The 25,391-nt window shown below is 31.4% G+C and overlaps 1 protein-coding gene across 2 annotated transcripts in view; it reads left to right on the forward strand.

The window, feature by feature from the left end:
- The first annotated feature begins 310 nt into the window (after positions 1-310).
- LOC145276827 (bactericidal permeability-increasing protein-like) overlaps positions 311-25,391 on the forward strand; it is a 92,121-nt gene continuing 67,040 nt past the window's right edge. Inside the window, exons 1-5 of one of the 2 annotated variants that reach the window (XM_080128177.1) lie at positions 311-655; positions 5,030-5,117; positions 7,088-7,219; positions 14,711-14,784; positions 18,783-18,925. In XM_080128177.1, the coding sequence (XP_079984303.1) occupies positions 538-655; positions 5,030-5,117; positions 7,088-7,219; positions 14,711-14,784; positions 18,783-18,925 (555 nt within the window). In that variant the 5' untranslated portion in view covers positions 311-537. The remainder of the gene's footprint in view (positions 656-5,029; positions 5,118-7,087; positions 7,220-14,710; positions 14,785-18,782; positions 18,926-25,391) is intronic. The other variant, XM_080128179.1, reaches the window with a different exon arrangement.

Consider the following 25,391-nt stretch of genomic DNA (forward strand, 5'->3'; position numbering starts at 1 on the left):
CTTAATTTTTTTTTTTCTATTCATACGATCTCTTCTTGGATCTCGTATATTCAGTTATATTTCGAATAAAATTCCCGTAGAATAAGTCTCTGTGACCTAACGAAGTACAGGTATCACTAGTGTATATGCCCATGATTATATTTCCCTCATAAAATATGTAAATTTCCTCACGTAGAATTTAATGTTAACAGAAACATTCGACGAGGAATTGTGTCCATTGAATAATCAAGAAACGTGCAAAAGATTTGAATGATTCGGAAAAGCTTTTTCCCCAAGCACAGAAAAAGCTGTTACAAATAAATGGAAATATATATTAAAAAAATAAATCGTAAATGAACAACTGATAAGTTGCTTTGGACTCAAGAAAATTTAATGCGTTATTAATTAATTTTCAAGGTTATACATCAGTTCATTAGTTCATTAGTATGTAATATAGCATGGATTTATTGATTATTGATTCATATAAACGGTAGATGTTTTATTTGGAGTCATTAACATTATACATAAATCTAGGAGAAAAAATTCGATTCCTGCATAATGGCACGCGCAAAATGCTTGATATTAGCGACTACCGTGTATTTCATACTTCACCTCAGTATTTGCCAAGAAAACCCTGGTATACGAGTCCAAATAACGAAAAGAGGCCTCGACTACGGTAAATATCTTTTCTATAATGTATAATAACAAAATTGAATAAGATTCTGCATGTCTACCAGTTATACTCGATAGCATCTATAAACTTAGGTGGTTAGAGTGTGGGTGCCCATTTTACACACACACACACACACACACACACACACATATATATATCCTGATGTTGGAGAAGGAGACATGGTAGTAGGGGTCTACGTTGGAAGTTGGAGAACCGGGTTTAATCGTGTATTTTTCTTGAAACTTGTCATGATGAAATTTTGGAATTTGTGGATTAGGTCGTCAGATTTACTTAGAGCAGGACAGAGAGGGGAAACTAAGAGAGAAAAAGAAACGAAGAATTTTTTTTTGTAGCTAATGATAAGGTAAAGCCGTAACAATTACCCACTCCCACTAGTATGGCATCGAGAGGCCCCGCCAGAAGCTACTGCATGGTCCAGAATCCATTCACCAAATGGCAATACAGCAGCCCCAGTACTTTGCACCTGCTGATAGGACAGCCTCCTTAGTGGTTAATCAAAGGTTCGGGTCCCTGACTATCAGGCGGATAACGTCAGCCCAGACAAAACGTTTACCTCCAGCACCCTTACTAGTGACATGGCTACAAGGATAGACATAGAAACAGAAAATTTCCACCATCTCTGGCAACTGTTCGCGCAAAATACTGCCAATCTAGGAAACAGCTTTTTCTTCTCCCTTTGTCAGAAAAATCACTCATTAAAAAATGAGGACTGAGGGACAAATAAGAAGAAGCGAGAGTAACAGGAGCTGCCGATAACGCATCCACAATGCGTTTTCTACTCTCCATTAAAAAAAAAGAAAAAAATTATTAAGTATTCTACTTAATAAAAGTCCAACAGACGTGTTTAAGGGAAAGTATGGTGATAGATTCCCCTCTGACGAACTAAAAATGAGTACAATTACGTAATCTATTTTTGCAATCAACTCGGTAGATAAATAAACATTTATGGACGAGAAAAAACTAGCATTTAATGCAACAGAAATACATAAATTAAATACTGAAATAAAATGTAGTTATTAATATTTGAATCTAAAAATAAAAAAAAGTGCGAATTAGTATTGAAATCACTTATCTCAAAAACACTTCCGTCTCCAAAATGCAAACTAGTGAAGAATTTAACTTTTAATAGCGTTCAGAAGATGTTTCTTAAATTAACCGTTAAAAGAAAAGCGTGATTTTATTCTGAACTTTAACTAGTCACGTTTTAAGAAACTTACGATATAAAAGAAAAGCGGATGGGGGGTTCTTCCGAAGTTAGTTGGTGACGTTATAAGTAATTGCGAGATAAGATGGAAGTCAAAATTTAGGGGTGGGGGACTTAAAAGGAAATTATAATGAATTGATTATACAATATTTAAGATCAACTCGGTAGATAAATAAACATTTATGGACGAGAAAAAAAAACTAGCATTTAATGCAACAGAAATACATAAATTAAATACTGAAATAAAATGTAGTTATTAATATTTGAATCTAAAAATAAAAAGTGCAAATTAGTATTGAAATCACTTATCTTAAAAACACTTCCGTCTCCAAAATGCAAACTAGTGAAGAATTTAACTTTTAATAGCGTTCAGAAGATTTAGTTGATTTTTGCTAGATTTATTAACACGGGTATGTTTTCACGTTCGAAATGCTTACTACATGGGAACACTATTTTAAAGCGCCAATTATGTAAACAAGATTTTCGTCTCGCAATTTAATTATTTCCGTACGATAAAATTCGCATATTTTGGGAAACTGCATTTTAGATGTAATTTCATTCTAAAATAGATAAGTATCGAAAATTTCACGAACATCTGACCATTAGTTGATTTTTGCTAGATTTATTAACACGGGTATGCTTTCACGTTCGAAATGCTTACTACATGGGCACGTTATTTTAAAGTGCCAATTATGTAAACATGAGATTCGTCTCGCAATTTCATTATTTTCGTACGATAAAAAAAAATAATTATTACTAGTTTATTTTGCCCTTCTTTTAAATGGTACAAACGTCATATTGATGATATTAATTGATAATAAAGTTACATCGTTTTACATATAGGGGGTATTTCTGTGGTGATTTTTGGTAGTTCCCAATGAAGAATAAAGAACATTTTACAGCTAAACTGATGGCTATTAAAAAAAAACGCTTAGCAAAAAAGTTGGCAACTAATAAAATGAAATGACAATTTAAATTTTTTTTAAATTATATTTTCCTATATAGAGCCCTTGTCTAAGAATAAAAATAAAGGAAGGCGAAAATTATAGAAGATACAATAAAAAGGAAAGGAGACAAGCTAAATAGAGATAATATCAGTGGTCTGTGTGAGGTGTGTATTTTGTTATTCAGATAGACAGCTCAGCTCGTGACAGGATGAATGGGTCAGAGATAGATTGTGCGAGAAAGAAAGGGAAGAAGGAGAGAGATAAAGAGAGAGAGAGAGAGAGAGAGAGACAGAAAGGGAAATATAAGTTAATCGCACAAAAATATTTAAAAGGTTGACTATTTATCCATTTATTCAAGGGGAAAAAGACATTTTTATACACACTTAAAGAATACACATGCACACATTAACACAGACACATAAACATCAATATACGTCCGGATACACAGACACATATACGTGCATGTATACATATGTATATCTAGTATATCGGGTGATTTTATTTGGCTTGGATTGTCTTATATGATTATTTAATCGCAGTATTCATTAACTTGTGTGTGTGTGTGTGTGCGTGTGTGCGTGAAGGTTACTTCTTCATAAATTAAAACAACACAAAGATTAGGATAAATTAGAATAAATTTTATCAAATATTGAAATAAATAATGGGTTGAATATAATTTTGAAAGTAGAAATACGAAAATGGCGTACTTACGAAGTACGAGATATATTAAAACAAAAAAAAAGTTTAAAAAAAAATAACATGGTCTGTAGGTGAATTCAGTTGCTTGATCTCTATAAATAGCGATTATCAGTGCATTCATACATATATAAATAGTTAATTTTATTGTCTGCATTTTAGCTCTTTGGAATATTTTTAGTGATATAATATTAAAATGGTCCAAATGATGATGAAACAATTCGAACGAATAGAAAAATCCTTAACACATTTTTCTTCTGTTTTATTTTTTATCAAACATACTATATGCAAGCTCGATTATAAAAACTCTTAATCATGAAGCTTAAAGAACTGAGTCAATTAATTTTAGCGAATTTTATTGGTGCAGAAATATTGACGGAATTTTAATTTTAAATATCGGTCAGAAAACATATTAAATATATATATATATATATATATATATATATATATATATATATATATATATACGATTACTTAATTAAATCACATAAATTAAAATAAGAAAGTATAAATTCATGCGTAAATTTTAAGTATTTCCTTCAATAGTGCTCAATACGTAGGAAGAGCTAGGTAATAAGTTATAAAATATGCATGTCAATTAAGCTACACAGAATATTCCGCGTTTCATCCACGCAAGGATTCATCAGGCTAATTGGCATATATATTTTATAACTTACTATATATATATATATATATATATATATATATATATATATATATATATATATATGTATACATACAAGATTCTCGTAATTTTCATATTTTATGGAATTTAACCTAACACGTTCATTCGTACTATTATTCTGTAACGCAAAGTTAACTTGTTTATCTGATTAGGACTTTTTATTTTAAATAGTTATATTAAAATGTGTATAGACTGATTTTACAGTTTTATACAATCTGTAATATATAAAAGTATCTTAAACTTTCAGTTCATTATATATATATATATGTGTGTGTGTGTGTGTGTGTGTGTGTGTATGGGTGTATATGTTTATGCTTATATATATGATTATATATATATTTATATATTTATGTATGTATATATATGTATATATATATATATATATTACTGTTTACGCAGTAGTTTTTCTATTAACTCACCAAAATGAAGGCACATAAATCCCGAACAGTAAAGAAATCGTTGAGCATATGGTAAGGCCAAGTGATGTATGTGATCCGAGGATTAGAAGATTTCTGCCAAAGACAGGTTTCATGAAATAAGTCAGCATTTTCATTATCGCAGGTTGTGATGTGACTCTCCGATATGTTTTTATTAGCGAACACCTGGTTGTTTCTCTATTTTCTACTAAATGGCTCCAGATAAGGCTCCAATAGCATATGTTTTCCCTAAAATTTATTTTGAAACATTGCAATTAAAATACTTGATTATCCGTTAACTAAGGCTTTAAATATTATCGTCATTGTTTACTACGTATACTGAATACACATACCCTTTGTTTTTTGACTTATTTTCTTGTTTTCTAATATTCATTTCTTTTTTTTTAGCCAATGAACTTAGTTTGAAGAAAATGTACGAGGAGTTGAGAAGCTATACCTTTACAACACCATCAAAGGGTCATTACTCTTTACGCGAGTAATATTTTTACTTATATTTGTTGATTCTGATAGTTTCATTAAACATTTCTATTTTCTACATGGACTGCTACTTAAATGTAAAAAGTATGTTCATATATATTAAAGAACATAAACTACACTAGATTTCAGTACGACTTTAAAGATATTTTTAATCCAACAAGAATTATTATTGATTTGAATACGTCATTACATATATCACTTTCAAGCGTGTCCCAAATAAGTTTTAATTAATTTAAGGCGATCAGTGGTGCTGAACATTGGGTAAAGGTGTATTATATAAGAAGACAGCTGAACAAGAACTTTGGAACATTGAAATTGAAAGAGACCATGACATAGTCAGTTTGGAAACAGTACAGCGGTGTACTTACACAGACACATTCTTTGAAAAGACACTTTGTCCATAGAATTTTAACTTAGTTTTTGGTATAGATTAAGAATAAAGAGAATTGTTGACAGAGGTTGTAGCGAGATGAGAGTTTTTTTAATGCTTTACAGAGGAGAAAATTGATTAAAGCTCGGCCGAACACCTGGCATAAAAGTAATATGAGATACAGTAAGCAGGAGGAAACATTTTACTTAATTTCAATACTACCTTTAAACACTGTTAATGTCGTAATTGGTGCTCTCGAAAGGCTCTTTCCAAGATGAAGCAATAGTATATAATCTTAGGTCGTATTTTGCTCTTATGCAAATAGAGGATTGAATTGAGTATGAGATACCGTCTCGTACAATAGAAGGATCCAACCATTTATCGGCGACCTCGGCAACGTTTTTTATGTACGTCTTCTCTTTCGTACCAGGAATGGAGATCAGTGTCAAGCATTGTTAAAGCAGAGAGCTTCTTGAAGACGAGAGGTTTCCATTTCAATAAAGGTCAAGTGGACATAAGATCATTGGTCGCTAAAGTACAGAGGCTTCGTTTCGGTTTTATTAGAATATATCAACCACCTTTCACCCCATTTTATCACGCATATAGAAATCGGAAGAATACTGATTACAAGGAGCTGGTCTATGATATGCCTTTCAAATGTTGGCATACGTTGTAGACTCGTCTGCATACATATCAATGAAAGATTCTAGAATAGTATTCAACGTGAAGTTTGTCCAAGGAAGGCGGATGCAAAATGTGAGAATAGAGAAGGACATCCGACTTTTCGCTTAGTATGTCTTATGTGTCTAAGTTGGGGGTATGGCATTCAAGCAGATGCAATATTATCCTCCGCTGTCTCATACATTCACACCAAGAGATATTTAAAAAAAAAATCTACGCGTTTATTAAGTGTAATTATTTGTACCGCCATTGTACTTTGTTTACCAGGTATATTTGCCATGTAGGTTTTAAGTTCGCTTCATTAGTTTGTTTGCTCTTAAAATTATTGGAATAATAGAGGTCTTCTTTAGATTCCAGTTTGTTGTGATGTGTAATAAATATTATTGTTTCGCTATGTTTTTACATTTTTACCGCATTTTTATTCGGAAGATAATTTAAATTGGGCATATGAAACAGGTCTTTTTTTTACCTAAACAGTGTAAAATTTATCTTATATATATATATATATATATATATATATATATTATTAATTATTAATTAATAATTACTACTTGCATAAAAGTAAGATCTATATACATGCATACTTCAGACTTTACTCCTCATCCGTATTGCTAGACTTCCATATATTTACTGACTTTTATTTTGATACATTCTGTATAAAAACAAAAATAATAATAATACTAATAATAATATTAATACTAATAATAATAATAATTATTATTATTAATATTAATATTATTATTATCATTATTTATTATTATTATTATTATTTATCATTATTATCATTTATTATTATTATCATTATTATTATTATTATTATTATTATTATTATTACAACTTTCTAGTAAAATTATAAGAACGTATTAAAATACCTGATCAATTACTAATACGATATTATTATTTTTTTTCTTTTTAAGTGTAAAAATAAGCCAAGTTTCCATGCCAACCGGCGATGTCTCACTCGTTCCTGGTACAGGGCTGAAATGGCGTGTAGGTATTCAAGGCTATAAGCTATCAGTGGAGATTAGATATTCCAGAAAATTATTTTGGTAAGTATAGGTTTTACAATTTCTTTAATCATTGTGAGTTATTGTATATGATAATATACGGTGTTCAAAATGAAACGCTCAAAAACTAAGGTAAATTGCATTTGGTATCAGTTTATGTTTTTCTTATTGACTACTTTAAAATATTTTTTTATAATAAACAAATAGGGCATTTCTTTTTGGTTTAGTAGAAAAAAACGTTAATATATCATTTACCGGCCGCGTTCGCTTCGTAGTTTAGTGCTTAGCACTGATAAATGGGAACCATAAAGTTGTAGGTTTAGACGTGAGCAGATATATCAGCATTGATGACCTGTGATAAAGCGAAACACTTTATTGATGACTATATATGTGCATGTAGCGAAGATATTAGCAACTTGTTGAATTACGTGCTAAGTATTTGTTATTTATGGAAAATAACAATATCCTGAGTATTTATGTGTGTTGATCTGATTAATTAATTAAGGGTTATTATTTGTTGTGGAGTTTATTTTACATATTTTACATTTTGGTCATGCAATTAATATTTACGTCACTTAAAATGGAAAATACATTAATTATGAATTTGCATTAGTTTGACGTCATTAATTATGCTTCTGAATGTCAGATTTTTTAGAGATGTTCTGTTTTTGATATTTACATGTTCCAGGTGAATGTTTTGTCTTTGATTAATCTTTATTTAGAAACTATGTTATTGTATTATACACTTTGTTTAATACGCCTTTAGTGTGTGATTTATATACAAAAATACACTTTGCCACTTGATTAAAAGGCAATCTCAAGTAGTTTTATAAAAGCAAGCTGTATTATGCTTGTGTTTTATATTGATGAAATATGTTTTCATAGTTCGAGCATATATAGTCATCGACATACAGTTCTGTTTCGTTGTATCACAACTCATTAGTGCCGCTAGACTAGCATCTCTCCCAAGCCAAGGATTGAACCTAGAACCGTCGTGTTGACAGTCGGAAATTCTCCCACGTGACCACAGAAGAGGGACGCCCGCAAATAACTCGTCGGAATGTCTATTTAAATAGACATCCGCCACCAATCTATCTATCTATCTATCTATCTATCTATCTATCTATCTCTCTCTCTCTCTCTCTATATATATATATATATATATATATATATATATATATATATATATATATATATATATATATATATATATATATATATATATTAGTAGTGAGACGAATGGAACATTTTCCCCCGATTTCGATTCAACCATTTTCCCCCGATTTCGATTCAATTACCGATTCTGTTCTATATTTCCGAATAAGATTCGATTCCTGATTCCGATTTGGATTCTTTTTATAGTTATTTAATTAGATTTTTTTTTCGTAAATTTTCAAATTATTACATAAATCACCGCGTAATTTCCGGGTATATTTTTTCTCAAATATTTTCCATGTAATGTTTTGCAAATGTAAAAACAACAAAAAGTTTATTTTGATGTGAAACAGAGCGAAATTTTATCAGTTCGTCGTTAGTATACAATATACCACTTGAAAGTGTTCATAAACAGTTGAAAATAGTCGACGATTCGTAGGTAAAATGAGAAAACAATGTAAGAACAAAATATTACCAACGGCGCGTATTGTAATGAACGAATTCCTAAGCAAAAATGTTGCTATTTATAAAACCATTTTTAACATGGAGAGCTCGCTGTGCTTCGTTAACTATTATTGACCTTCTTTCTATGAATGTCTTTATTTTATTTTAATTATATAAATTTGCTGGTTTATTACATTGATTTTCTTTGTTGTAATAATAAAAAACGAGATGCAAATAATAGCCACTTGCGGGACCTGTGGAAATTCGACAGGGGACACATTCATATGTAATATATTGATGCTGGTATTCCTGGCGTAAATAGAGATGCTTTGACATTATTGTAATTCTTGTTAAAACTGCAAAAGTATTTATCTAAACAAGCAAGGGTGCTCGGCGTATCCAAGTCGTTAAGTACGCTTAAGTATGATATTTTAATTCTTGCAGATTTCGTATAGAGTTAATGTTCTATCGAGTTTTATATATTATAAAGTTGCAATTTCAAAAATAAAAAAAAATATATCAATATGACTTTGGTGTATCAGCTTGAGTTCCTTCAGCTATAATCGAAACAGAAAGCAAGATGCATGAAAAATTTATGATAAAATTATTTATTTAAAAAATGGATCACTGGAGTGCCATCAGTTATAAACGAAATCGAAACGAAATCTTATGAAGAAAAATAGTAAATTTATTTATAAGAACATAAATGACTTGAGTGACATAAGCTATAATCGAAACCAACACCAAAACTTATGAAGAATTCTTGGTAAAAGTATTTATTATAAGAAATGGGAACCCATAACAATTAAACAACACTCATTAGAATATAACACAAAATTTACACAAAAAATTCTTGGTAAAACTATTTATTTTAAGAAATAGGAATCTATAATTAAACATAGTCACTCGGATGTAATCGTGACGCACAAAATAGATAACACACACGCAATCGTATTAATATATAGTATTATTAAAAGTCATTTAAACGCCGCTGCTTTGCTGTCTCTGACCCTAAGTACGTGCGGCAATACGAAAAATATAGCAATTACATGTGATTTTATGATCCGCTTATCGACCTTAGAATTGGTGGTAAAAATTTCTTAACTGTTTAACAAGTTATAATGTATCGAAATAGGATCAGTTTATATTATATTTATATGCACAAATGGAACCTCGTTTATATTCTAAAATCACGTTTCAGTGTGCTCACACATAATCGCCTTACAAGTAGAATCTCATATGGTTTGGGTATTTTTAATGTGAATGTCTGTTTTTTTTAGTTAACAAACTTCTCAATTGTTGCTGTTCCAAAGTGTTGATACATTTGTGGGATTTTCATCTATTTTTTCACTTGGGCCAAAACTAAACAAAATGTTCTATCGAGTTTTATATATTATAAAGTTGCAATTTCAAAAACACACAAAACAAGCACAAGAAAAAAATCTAAGCATGTTAAATCTTTGATATTAAAGTCCAAAGTATTTAACAGACACCATATGACCATTTATAAAAAAAAGGTGTGAAAAGCGTTTTTACAATCTGTGATATTGAATTGTCAAGTGACCTCTAAAATATTTACTGACAATAAAACCTAATAAAAACAAAATAAAATATATTTAGAGGCTCTGGAGTTATCTTGTGTCTAAACCGGTGCCATACATCTTTAATTATTTCAGAAGAAGCCGATAGCAAACATCCTAATGTACAGCGGAAACCCTCCCCGCCCAGAGCATTTAAAACTTGTTAATAATCATATGAACTCCCTCGAATGAGGGCACATATACTTTTTTAGTGAATGGATGCTAAACGATTACAAATGCTATATGGAAGTTATATATGCTCAATAAATAAAAAATAAATTAAACTCTGCCAATCAATGTGAAATCTGTAAATGAGATTTATAACGCATTCAGTGGCTCTTCTCAAGATTATGTTGTAAAGGAACAACTTCTAATAAAATAGTAATCTGTGTTTATTTAAAAATTTGAAAGAATCGGTCTTGAATCGGAAACGAGACTATACTTTTTCCGATTCCGATGCCCCCTTCAGATATTCTCGATTCCCGATTAACCGTACCGACACTAATATATATATATATATATATATATATATATATATATATATATATACTTATTTTTATAATAATAATAATAATAATAATAATAATAATAATAATAATAATAATATTAATAATAATAATAATAATAATAATAATAATAATAATAATAATAATAATAATAATAATAATAATAATAATCAGAATTAAATATATTAAAATTTCGAGGACGGTCAATCTCCCATAAAATCAAATTTAATTGACTCAAATATATAAGATTCATAATTAACATATTTTATTACAATCAAGTATACATATATTTCTGCAAAAATCAAGACAACGAAATATAAAATGAGAACATCATTTTGTTTATTTAATTATGCGTTAAAATTGTTTCGTAAACATTTGGATAATTCTAAATATTATATAATTGTATTATCACACATAACGATTATTAATTTTAATTTTACTTCTATTTTCCTTATTAGGTAATAACTATTTAAGTTTCCATAAGTTTACTCTAATCATTTAATACACCATTTAAAAATTTAGTAGTAAATCTACCATATTCTTCCACGCTTATATTTATCTTCAACATATTCTGTATTTTTTATTTAAAAACATATTTTAATTATGGTTTAAGTGTGATATTATGAATTTATTTCTATTAAGACAGCTTTGCACCACCTTCAAATTTTTCTTTAAATTTTCTTCTTGAGACTTCACGATAATGTATGCTTTAAATAAACAAATAATATAATTTTGAGATTTATTCAGTTTATGCCTTCTGGCTTAATCTACTATTGACCATTTTAAATAAAAGTCTTCTATTATTATTATTATTATTATTATTATTATTATTATTATTATTATTATTATTATTATTATTATTACTACATAGTTTCGTTTAATGTAATTACTTAATGCCACTGTGTTCCTCTTCTTATTTGTAATAATTATTTTTGTCCTATCCTTTTTTTCTATCATTATTCTGAACCGGAATGGTTCATTTTCTGGTCCTATTTAAAAAGATACTACATTGTCTCGATATCTGTCATTAAAAACAATAATTTCACCCTGTGTATATTTTATTACCATAATAATCTTTAATTTTACATTTGTATAAAATTTCAGAAATTAAGAAATTGCCTTACAATGGACATTCGTTAGGTAGGCTACAGTTATTGTTACATCTTTGTCAAATTTTTTTCTTTATTTGATTCAATCCTTATATTATTCACTATTTTGTTATTTTCCATTATTAGAACATATTATAGTATTACATAAACAAGCAGCGGTTTCGATTGAAAATTTACTGTGTTCTTATGAATTATTATTTAATTTTCATGTGTTCACTAAAAAGATGATTACATCAAACTTTGTTTTGCGTTTTTTTACTTATCACTAATGTCATTATTACGATTGTATGCGTCTTCATTATTTTTAATTTCATTTATTTTTATTTTTATTCGTATTTCTATTCTTTAGATTTTCTTTTTCTTTTCATTGCCGTGTTATATGATACCGTGTAGTTTTCTCTATTTTATTATGCATCTCATTTATGTATTTGATCCTTTCTTGATATGTATCTAATTAAAGCTTCATTATAATAATCCTTATTTTTATCGAATATATTTTCATTTCGGATAACCTGGATATTCCTTTTGATATAGATGATGACTTTTTTCATACCCTAAATATATAGGTTAATGTATTATCTATATAGAACAGTGTTTCGTTCAGTTTGTGATACGGATCATAAGTAGGCTTAGATGTCCAAAAAGTCTCCATTTGATAATTAAACTCTCGTATTTTTCTAACTTTATTTAATTAAAAATAGTTTATTTTATTTCTATTATCCAATTCCTGGAATTTACTAAGAAGAATATATCATCCCTACTTTAAAGCCCGGTATTTTTTATACATCTCATTCAGTATGTACACATTTACTAGATCAGTAATGCCGCCGAATTCGAAAAACCATCGTAACATAAAAAATATGTTATATATCCTTCTCTTTCAATAATTCATTATCATATCTTAATGTTTTCTAGCTAGTCTAAAAATCTCTATTTACTCACATTTGTTTTATTTTTCCCCTAATTTTAGTTATTTTTTTAAATACTTCACAAGTTATAAATGGATAAAATGAACTGACATCAAACAATGAATTAACTCTTTTTATATAAAAAAAAAATATACAATAAAATATTCCAGAAGAAATCCAAAGGTTAGATTTTAGATTTTAAAGTGTGTGTCATCTAAAATGCTTAATTAAACACTAATTTTAAAATGGTGAAATAAATAAATAAATTATAAGATCAGCAACGTAACATATAGAAACTAGAATAATTATAACCTAAATAGGAAAAATGAAAGTGCATTGCACTTTTAGATTCGTTATTGGTAAGAATATTATACTCGAGTAATTTAATGGCAGCTCAGACGATGTATTCGTTCAATTCAGATTGCCGGCAAACATGTGAGTGACAAAGCGCATTTATTTCTTTGCTTTTAATACCATCGGTTATATTCGTAGGAAATTATCCCGATTCATAACTGTTCTCAAACTAAATATTAGTACGGTGTAATTGATATTATGAGTTTACCCTGTACTAATATATATATATATATATATATATATATATATATATATATATATATATATATATATATATATGATGTGTTGTGATACAACGAAACAGGACTATATTATATTATTATATATGTCGATGACTACAAATATATATATATATATGTGTGTGTGTGTGTGCATTTAGCAAATATGGTAATTAGTAAGAACCTGAAGAAAGTCCTCAATACTATTGCATAGCAAATGTGTGTGTGTTTATTACCGTTTTATCTGTTTAGTTACACATGTTTCGGTTGCAGAATCATATTTACGATCCAGCAACTTCGTCAAACTTTACAGGTTTCTGTAAACCTGAGAAAGTTGCTGGATCGTAAATATGATTCCGCAACCAACACATATGTGACTTAACAGATAAAATGGTAATAAACACACACACACACACACACATATATAGATATATACATACACACATACATGTATGTGTGTGTGTTGATTATTTTTTTGTTTTTTTTTGTTTTTGCAGTACATTTAGAATGCATTCAATTATTTAGTTGGAAGATCATTTTAACCTGAATACAAGTAACGGATAAATTATCCTTTTACCAATTTGGTACCCCCAAGCATGCGGCTGGCATATATATTGTTTTGAGACATTTTTTGTCGTCTTTGGCTCATCAGAGTTGCTAAATCTAGAAAGATTCTAAATCGACCCCCCTTGGTAAGAAGCCTAAACTCCTACAACTGGACCATCTCGAACGACCGTTTGGATACATCGCGATTTATGTAGATGCTGTGTATTTGTTTTTGTTTTTTGCGATACGTTTAAATGAATTCAATTATTTATTCGAAAGTGCATTTTTACTAATATGTGAATATGGAAAAATGTCTTTTACCAATTTGGTACACTCAAACGAGGAGCGGCATATGTATATTTTCTTTCAAATAATATTATTCATTGACCCACGTGTCCTTGTCTACGTATTCAAAACGTATCGCAAAAAAAATAATAATAATACAACATCTACGTAAATCGCACCAGGTGGTCCAGTGGAAGGAGGCTTCTTACCATGGGGTCCCGACTTCGAATAGCGCTAGATTTAGTAATTCTCACGAGTCGTAGACGAAAAACGACTTGTCAGTGGATAATTATATTTTAAAAGACAATAATTATTTTTTTAAAAAACAATATACATATATTTTTCTAGAATTTTTGGAATTTATTACTGATAGAAATTATGCAATGTATTTGAAAACATACACATTATGAAACGTTTTATTTTTATAGGACTAGAGTGCGAAAAACGTTTTCATTAAGTATGGATATTAGATCACTTTCACTGGAATTAACTTTGGAAGCAAGTAAGTATGTAATTTTGTCTTTCCTTTTTTCTGTCACGCGCTATTATTTCACCCACATGTATAATTTTATACATACACACGCACACACTCCTATGTATATATATACATATGTATATATGTATATATATATATATATATTTACAAATGTATATATGTATGTATGTATATATATATATATATATATATATATATATATATATATATATTAATAAAGTATATAGAAACACGAAAACATTCAGTGATGGGTTGCACGAATGTGGCTTTTAAGCCCTGCTTAACTCTGGTATTCCTTAGCGTTCATTGTACAGACATGCGCACCATTAAGAGCACGTTCTTGCTGTACTTTTATATGCAGGATCAAATGCCGTTTCAAACCGCCTGTCGTTTTGTACATTCGTCCGCAGTGTGCACAGGTTAACTCTGGCAACCCAAGACTGTTTTGTGTCCCGCTGCACCGATGAGTAGACTGGTGACTCATCATCCCAGCTCTGCTAAGGCATACTCTTCTGCACATCTCACACTCAGACCAATTTGGCTCCCCCTCCCATCCACGGCTCCTTTCACTCTCCCTTTCCGGATATTGCGTTTTCGTGTTTCTATATACCTTTTTGTGCTATATCCAGTGATGGCAATGTTCGAAAGCGAATTAACTGCCATCATATGTATATATATATATATATATATATATATATATATATATATATATATATATATATATATATATATATATATATGTATATGTATATATGTATATATTAATATATGCAAATATATATATATGTATATATTAATGTATGTATATATATGTATATATTAGTATTTGTATATGTATATGTGTGTATATGTATATATATGTATATATTAATATATGTATATGTATATATATACATATGTATATATAAATATGTGCATATGTATATATGTATGTGTATATATTGATATGTGTATATGTATATATATATGTATATTAATATATGTACATGCATATATATATATGTATATATTAATATATGTACATGCATATATATGCATATATTAATATATGTATATGTATGAAAGGGCGAATGAACTCATTTTCTGGGTCAACGGCCAACTAGCACCGTGTATATTTGTGTGTGTGTATATATGTATTGGGGTGCAGAGGGCTCCCGTAAGCCGTGGTGAAGGCAACCTTTCTAGGAGAAGCAAATCTCTGATTTAAAAAAACATAAAGTGGGAGACCAGTACCCGCATTAAGCTGGTCTGCAGTTTAAATTGTTGCTGGCTATCTTGCTCTTGCTTGTTGCTGGATCTCAAAATTTTGAAACGAGAGAGAGACTTAGCTGCCGTACAAAGCTAAAACTCTGTAACATCATATTTGTATAGATACTCCCTCAGGAATTTGGGCTCATGGATTTTAAATGTATGAGGGAATGGCAATCGTCTTACAGGACGTTGCAATCATATATATATATATATATATATATATAAGTGCAACACACCTACACTCACGTGCATACAATTAATATATACATATATATATATATATATATATATATATCGATAGATAGATATATTAATTGTGTGCACGTGAGTGTAGGTGTGTAGCGCTTTACTCTATGCATTAGTTTTGCAAGTACCTCTTTACTCTAACATATTTCTAACATTATGTTTAAAATAGTTTCTATTTCCATGCCTTGATCGGTTACACATGTAAAGCAATTTCCTCTTTTTTTATAAGATCCAGTCGCTTTTGGGAAACATAGGCCCGATTTGTAAGGATTTCCTTTCACTAATATATTACGTGGAGTATCAGAACAGATAGCACCTTATAATCTTAGCTAAAATAAATCTACATTCTGTAGATGTAATTCTTTATAATAACAAATACTGAATGATATGGTGCAGAGTTTTAATTTCATGAAATTAAACTGGGAATATTTTTATAGAGACAATTTGTTCGAGGGCAAATATTATAAAACTTTTATAAAAAAATAAAATTATTGTAATTTTTATTGTATAACATCTACTTTTGTGTTTTATTAAAAAAAACGTACTTAACATAATGGCGAAAAATATTCAAAGCTTGTCCATGATGTAGCCTATGTATAAAAAAACTGTTTAGAAATAAAATGAAAAGAATACAGAACAGAAGCAAGAATCGCAGACAAGTCGGTACAGAAAAAACACGCCCTATAAATGGAAGATTTTATTAAATCATTGATGGGAAAATAACAACAGAACAACCAGGCCGAAGCTAAGTATTTCTATGGTCAGATACGGGTATATTCACAAGGATACATCACAATAAACTCTAAGAAACTAGGTATTTGTTAGCTTTCCCACATAAGCAGCATACGACACAATGTCGGGTTTTACATGCGGGGGAAAGGAAAGGCGAGGGGATGATAGATATAGGGTTGCCCCTACATGTACAAACAACCAATTGCCACAAGGGCTGTATTTATTTGCTTCCCCACTAAGCAAATTAGGCACAAGGCCGTTATTTTAATGCTGACAGAGGGGGAAGGGAAAAAGGGGCCAGCTCCCGAGAGGTTGGAAATGGGAGCTGGATAGTGAGAGGGTCCATTTGGTATGTAGGGTTGCCTCTACATGGACCAGAAGATTGCCACAAGAGCCATGATCTCAAAGTGGCTCATTTGGGAACAGCCAAAAAACCGAGTACCTGTGCCACGTAAGTATGCCCCCAAGAAAGTATATAATGAAGAGAAATAGAAATCTATCAAGAAAACTCAAGATCACATAACGAAACTAGGCAACTGGGGAGTGTCAGGTTACGATGGAATTTGTGTATTTGTTTAAATTTTACAGGCTTTTATGATAAACCCGTGCAAAAATGGGGGCAATGTATCTGTTCAAAAGAAAATACCAGATTAGAAGACAAAGGAAAAACTACATTCACTCAACACGAGTAGTAAGTGTAGAAATCTATATATAAAATTTTAAAAAATGGAAAAGTGCGTAAAGATTTCATTACCTCAGCGAGCATTTCCGTCAAATACAACACACAAAAAGACAAGAAAACCGTGAAGTATCTAATCGGACAGTTTATGACACTTCTTTGTGAAGAGGATCACAAAAACGTGGATGAAAATGCCAATGGAACAGAGGAACAGAATCTCTAATGACAGTTACACAGAACAAAAAGATTTGAATTAATTAAATTGTAGTTAAAAAAAAGTCTGTACATTTGAACAAATAGATGAAACGTAGCACAAAATAGGTAAACAAGATCATTTACACATGGGGAACTGCACAACTGAGTAAGCTAGGCCATGCACAGGGAACTTTGTAAACGGCCACACTTCGAGCAGGCGTACAAATGGTAAAACCCCCAAAACACCAAAATATAGTTTAGCCAAACAGATAAATTCATTCAAGCAAGATAAACGGACCTCATGATAGAGAAAAACAGCTAAATAGTAGATTTTAGCACCTCCAGCACACTATAGGATGAATATCAAAGACACAGAAAAATGAAACAAATATGTTAAACTTGGTAGATACCTAAAAGGAATATCGGACGTGAGGATAATCAGTATAATTCTTAAAATTGTAGGAGAACAAGGAACACTCCGAAGAAAATACATAATAAAAATCTAGAAATCGAAATTAAGTGAAAGATTAAGAATAATCAACATACGCTGATTCTGACAATAGTTGAAATCTAAAATTGAATGTGGGCACTGACACACATGAGCTCGAACTCATTCGAAAACATTAGTGAAACTAAGAAAAAAGAAAATGTTAAATTGTAAATTATCGACGCCCTATCTAAAAATATGTATTGTCATAATCGACATGCGCCGCAGTAAATAGAAATAAATTGTAAGAGAAGATAGAAAGCGCACAACAGAGTGAATGTAAATTAGACAGAGAAGCAAAAAAATACAGTGAATTGGTCAGTGAGCTGAAAGTGATATAGAAAATAAAGAAAGAAAAAAGAAAGAGAAATATTCTCAAATATTGACTATAAGATATAACCTTGATTATTTCAGCTAAGGCCACTAATGGAGGATTATCTTTGAAAGCAGTTAACTGTGGCAGCAATGCCAATGTGCGAGTCTCTTCCGGCAACGTTATTCTGAAAGTAATCCTTCCGTTTTTCAGAAGCAAAATAAACAGCCTCATTAAAAAGAAGGTGAGTTTATATTTCCTAATGGGCATACATTAATTCATTAAACACTTAGGGAGCAATTGAGTCCTACAAATTACTTCTCTGAAATTGACACTCATATTCTCGATTACTTTTCTTGAACATTTTGATTAGTAAATACATAGCAATTAGGACGGGAAATGCAAAGGGAAGTGTTAGAATATGACATAAAATAAAACATGATATGAATTGCTGGGTTCTTGATATGTTACGAGGAGCGCGCAATAAGTAATGCCCCTAACCCACTTCCCATAGCAGTAGAGCAACGAAACTTAGCACAGCTATTAGTCTTTCTCTATATAGGAAGCACCGAGAGTTATGCATTTCTTTCATCCTTTGATGCAGCTCTAGAGACCGTTTTTTAGAACACGCCAGGTTGGTCCTTCAACCACGGCGTGACATCAGAAATCAAGGCTGCATCGTCTGGGAAACGCTTTCCTTTCAAAAACAAATTCATGGTTTGGAAGAGGTGAAAGTCAGAGGGTGCAAGGTCAGGAGAGTGTGGAGGATGGGGAGGATTTTATAACCACACGCCCGTGCTTCTGATCTGGTGACATGCGAGTTGTGTAGCGGAGCGTTGTACTGAAGGAGGAGAGTACCTTTGCAGATCTTGCCCCGCCTCTTGCTTTTGATAGCTTCCCTTTATTTCCTAAAAAGTGAAGCATCATACGCTCCTGTAATTGTGGTACCCTTTGCCAGGAAATCTGTCAACACTACTCCGTCCTGGTCCCAGAAGACTGTGAGCATGACCTTGCCAGTGGAGGGCTGCACCCTTGCCTTCTTTGGAGGTGGGGAGTCCAAGTGCTTCCACTGCTTTAACTGGGCTTTGGTCTCTGGATCATAGAGATGGACCCAGGTTTTATACTGTGTAATCAGTCTTTTGAAAAAATTTGACTTATCTTCTTGGCACTTTTCCAAATTCATCCCCGAGCACTCAACGCGTGCTCGCTTCTTGAATGGTGTGAGCAACGCGGGAATCCATCTGACAAATGGTCATGAATGATAGTTTCCACAGACACTGTACTAATCTTCGTATCTTGGGCTTTTTGACGAATAGGAATGCGCCGATCTTCCAAAATGGCGGACAGTTGCCTCATCAATGGCAGAAGGGGGGCGACCAGGTCGGGTAGCTGTTTCCACAGACTTCCGGCCATGATTGTATTTACAATGCAAGCGTTTTACAAGGTCATATGATGGGGTATTATCACCATAAGTTTCTATCATTTCATCAAGAGTCTCCCGTGGTGTACGTCCTTTCAAATACAAAAACCGGATCACTGCTCGACATTCAACATGCTCCATTTCACATCTGACTCAGTTCAAACACAGGTAAAACAGGAACCACAATTAGTTCAGAGCTGTTATTTTCCATCTAACCCGTACAGATATAAATCATTCAACATGCAACATTTCAGCTTGATCAGACGACTGCAAGTGGGTCAGGGGCATTATTTATTGCACTCCCCTGGTAAGTGTAAGACATAAATTAATCACTACTTTACAAACGCATTCCGATTATTTTCTAAGTTTCTAAGATAATGCGTGCAAAATATTCTATTTAAAATATCGAATATATTAGACTTCATTAATTGCAATACATAGTTGCAGACTCCAGCTTAAGCTATATGCATTTCTTTATATTTGTCTAATCTCTTACGTCAGGTTAACAGTTAAAACATTGAATAGAGTGAAAATGATGCCATATATGTAGATCAATGTTGAAAAATGATCCTAGCAGTATATATATATATATATGTATATATATATATATATATATATATATATATATATATATATATATATATGCCACTATATCGTAGTACCCCAGTTGTCGTATTTGTTTACACACACTCTTCATGACTAGGAGGTGATTTGGTCGTAGGCGGAGAGATACATAAGCAACCAAAATGCAATCCTACAATCACCTTTCTTTTCTCGATCCATTTTTCGTCCAGACAGCATGGAGTAAAACGTACATTTTTGTCTCTATGCAAATGGGGGCCCCCTTCCTCAGAACTAGTTAAGGTTAGTTAGTTTTAATTGTGAAAATTAAGAACGTGCCAGCTAGACTCAACATATCAGGTATGCCTTTCTCATCATCTGACAGAGAGCGTCTAATCGAGAGATCTTCCTAAGCAAACCGTTTCGAAGACCGTAATAGAGTTTTTTTTATATAGTTTTGAGCAGTCTGCGAGGGAATACACTTAGAATTGAAAAGGAATACCCCTTCAAAGAAACAATAAACACCATTATATACAAGTCTGCAAGAAAAAGAAAATTATAAAGAGGAAGGTTCTGAAACGACCCGTTTTCACTCCTGATAAAAGACATTAAATGTAAGCCAACATTTTTTACTTCACAAGTTAAAACAGTTGAAGAACACCATTGTATACAAGTCAACAGAGTAAGCTGTTTCTTTCAAAACACAATATTTTCTGTTGTTCTCTTGCTTCTTGGTGAGTTTCTGCTACTCTTCTCGTAATAATTATTAAACATGGCTGGTCAGCTGACTTTCAGGAATAGATTAATGGCGATCAGAAATAGACCAGAAACACCTGGAAAGACAGGGTACGTTCGGAAAGAACAAGTAATTACACGAGGCCATAAACCCGGAGTTCTTTTAACATAAGTTACATACACAGATATAGATTAATGCCCTAAAGATTCACCGAAAGGTAAGGATAATGATGGATTAAAAATAGAAACGACCGGAATACGTCTCAGACACGCAAACGGACTTTGATTAAAGATCATTCCAAATTCACATGTGTATGTTGACTAAAATTCAACTTCCAAAAATTAATGAAGATTTACCGAGGCAAAATGGTATGTGCTAGTAATCAAGTAACTCATATGAAGCGCTCTGATGTCTCAAATAAGACGTCGGAAAACCAAGGGCAGGGCACTACATACAGTGCCAAGGATATCTAATCAATTGGGTTAGTGGAATCAAATTTCTTCTGAAGGTAACTCGGAAGAATGGCGCAAGGTTGATCATATAAGCAATATATTGCATACAAAACTAGATAAAAAATATGATCAACGGCTGGAAGAATGCGGTCATGTCATATGCCGTATTTGCATTACATTTTATGGTAAGGAAGCAACGGCAACTTAATCGGCACTGAAAAGAAAAAAAATGACGACAGCTGAAGATAGACGCGGCTGCACAGTAGGGTACTGGACGAACTGACGACAACAACTTTTGCTGGCAGAGGAAACGTGGGGATCAAGACAAAACGAATAACTGTTCCATTACTAGTACATAGAAAAATATTCTTGGATTCCATGATGATTAGATAGTCGTCGCAAACCTCCCAGGCTGGCAAATTAATTACCGCATAATTATAAGAGAAAAAGGCAACAACCACACATGGTTCTCTTGTCAGGAACAAGGGAAAGACTTATGTTGATTGGGTTGGCTTTGCCTTATGGGAGCCGGTTTTAGAAATAACATAAATACAAAATAGTGAAATATGAAAATCTAAAAAAGGAGCTGTCACCTTACGTTACAATCCTTAGAGCTGTTGAGATTGGAGCAAGAGGTTTCCTTGCAGGCTCACTATATCAATTTTTAAGTCAACTTAGAAGTAAAAGCCTTATAGAGATTATCGAACAATGCACAATGTAAATCTGAGGGGAAAAATTGCATTATAATATGATAGCAAATTTCCACAGTGTAGTTATCTATGTAATGAATTTATTTATTCATTGGTTTAATTATTTTATTAATTTATTTATGTATTTTTATATTTTAAATTTATTTTTATTTGTTTTTTTATTTTTTTATTATGTATTACTATTATTATTATTTTGATTTCTATTTTTCTTTTTGTCTTTTTCTAATATAATCTATATGGGCGCGTCTTAACGAATATGTTAGACGCAGCATTTGAACATTTACACTTAACATGTAAAGCTGTGGCACGTAGCAGGAAATTCTAAATTATTTAGGGTTATTTTCATTATAGTAAGAAGTTCATTAAAATGTAATTAAGGTCAATCCAAACACGGAATATCAGGCTCTTCAAGGAACTTCTTGATATTGCTAGCTATGGGGATGGAAGCATTATACAGCATTTAGATGAAATTACTATAGAAATGTCAGCAAATATAGCGTACAATATGCTCAGTCAACACATTAATGTACTTGGTCGAATTAATTTGATCTTGCAAACGAACTATAGGCGAATTATAGGTTCTGGACGATTGGCACCAATAATAATTCACCAAACTGAACCTGCACCACGTGGCAGCGTTGAGACAGTGCGCCTAGGATAATATTCTTCGTCTTTCTTCGCCTAGCCTATTGAACTTGCTTTCGTCGATAAAAATCACTTTCGAATAATATGAAGAGTAATGATATTCATCGCATCTGATATATATATTCTTTACAAAAATCATTGACTTGCTTCTTGGAATACAGCCTCGCAAATTAAATTCCTAAACTATTCTTTACTGTAGAAAGAGATAATTTTTAACAGGATTACACTGTTGTTGGATTTGGTCAGCCGTTTTAAATCTATTTCTTAGGCTGCGGGTATGTGACAGCTTTGTTTTCCTGTAAGAAGTATCTTTTGGACGACCAGATTAAGGGGCATTACGAACACTGCTGATGTTTTGGTGATTTTGCATAGTCATTCGTATTATTTGTTATCACATCTCAAACTGCATCCGATGTCTCGATTTGATAAACTAGATAGGTGAAGATTAATACGCTTCTGATGATGACTAAGAGAGACTCAAAGTATATTGACCGAATATATAACCTAGCAATTACGATTAGAGATGCTTAAATGTGGACATTATAAGCTGATTTTAAGCTATTTTTTTGCTGCTGAGTTTTTTTTTTTACTTTCTCGATTTGAATGTATCGATTTTGATTCACGTAAATATAAGGATGGTTCAATAAAAAACAGGAATAATATGCAAAGCAATGAGGTATGTGTTGTTTAAACAGTTACAAGCAATTTAGGAGAAATTTGCAGCTTTTTAAAAAAATGACAAATGCGGACTTTCTTTTTCGCGGCACTATGTTTGTGTATATATATGTTTTGTTTTAATTATGTATTTTTAAATTATTATTATTATTAGTAGTAGTAGTAGTAGTATTTATTTTCTTTTAAATGTAGGCTCATCTAAATAAATGTGTTAGACGTCGTATTTGAACATTTAAATGACATGCAAAAGACGTTGCTCGTAACTGGACATGCTAAATTATAAAACGTCATTTTTATTGCATTGGATAGTTTATTCAAATGCAATTGAGATAATTGGGGTTCACAACAGACATGAAATAGAATACTCTCCCAAAAATATAAATACTATTATTTACAAGTTAACGAAAAAAAACCCAAAAACTAAGAAACGGATAGTCCTTACACGGCATGTTTTCTCGCCTGATAGCAGACAGAAACTGGGAGGCAAAATAGATAACTTTACAAGTAAAAACAGCTGAAAAACATCATTGTATACAAGTCTACAATCCAAGCTGTTTTATTTTTCAAAATACAATCTCTTTTGTTGTTCGCTCGTTTCATGGCGAATTTTTTGGTAATGTTCTTGGAGTAATTTTATCCTCGTAAGTTTTAGATCCCTATTTTATTTTTTATCTATATATATATAGTATATAAAATTGGTAGAAAAGTATTTTACCGGGCGAATTAATTTTATTTACAATGGAACGGCTACACTACATTCTTAGGCTATATTATATATATATATATATGAACTGTGGCAATCTCTTTATTGCAGATTAGTAAAATATCAATATTTTACTAAATGTGTGTTGCAACAAACTGAAAATTATATCATCAAACGACTGATTTAAGGTTAGTTAATTCCAAAAATGTTATTAAAATTCATATGATATTCTCCAAACTATGCCATTTTCTCTTTATCAATGACTTTCTACTGCCCATCGGTTTATTGCAAGTCTATTTAAATGTTGTTTTGGGGGCAAATATACAATGCTTTACCTTACGACCATCACTTTTTATTACGTTATCCTGTCCAAGAATAATAAAAAAAACACATCCTTGGTATAACATTCATATAAATTAATTATTTATCGACATATTGTCCATTTTTTAAAATAACTTAACACAAACTTTTGTCTTCCCGGAAAGTCAATTGTTTGATCTTAAAAGGAGTTATGGCTCTAGCAATATCAACGATGTTCCTCCACAAGGCACTCTTTGAAGTAAATTGCTCTTTTCTCTCATGAACTCCTCTTTTAATATTGACCAGAGATAGTCAATACGGTTAAGGTCTGGAGATGAAAGTTTTTTTTTTCCAAACGAATCCCGTAGATTCAAATAAGGCTGCAATCGCCACTAGCAGAATGGGATGGCACATTTCCATGCATAAAAATCCTCTGAAGGCGACATGATAATGGTAGGTTATCTAGTCATGTCGACAAATGATTATCCCAAACAAGCCGTGCAAGCAT

The sequence above is a fragment of the Euprymna scolopes genome, chromosome 5 (genome assembly GCF_053919585.1).
Source record: "Euprymna scolopes isolate OS-2025 chromosome 5, ASM5391958v1, whole genome shotgun sequence".
In the NCBI taxonomy this organism is placed as follows: Eukaryota; Metazoa; Mollusca; class Cephalopoda; order Sepiida; family Sepiolidae; genus Euprymna; species Euprymna scolopes.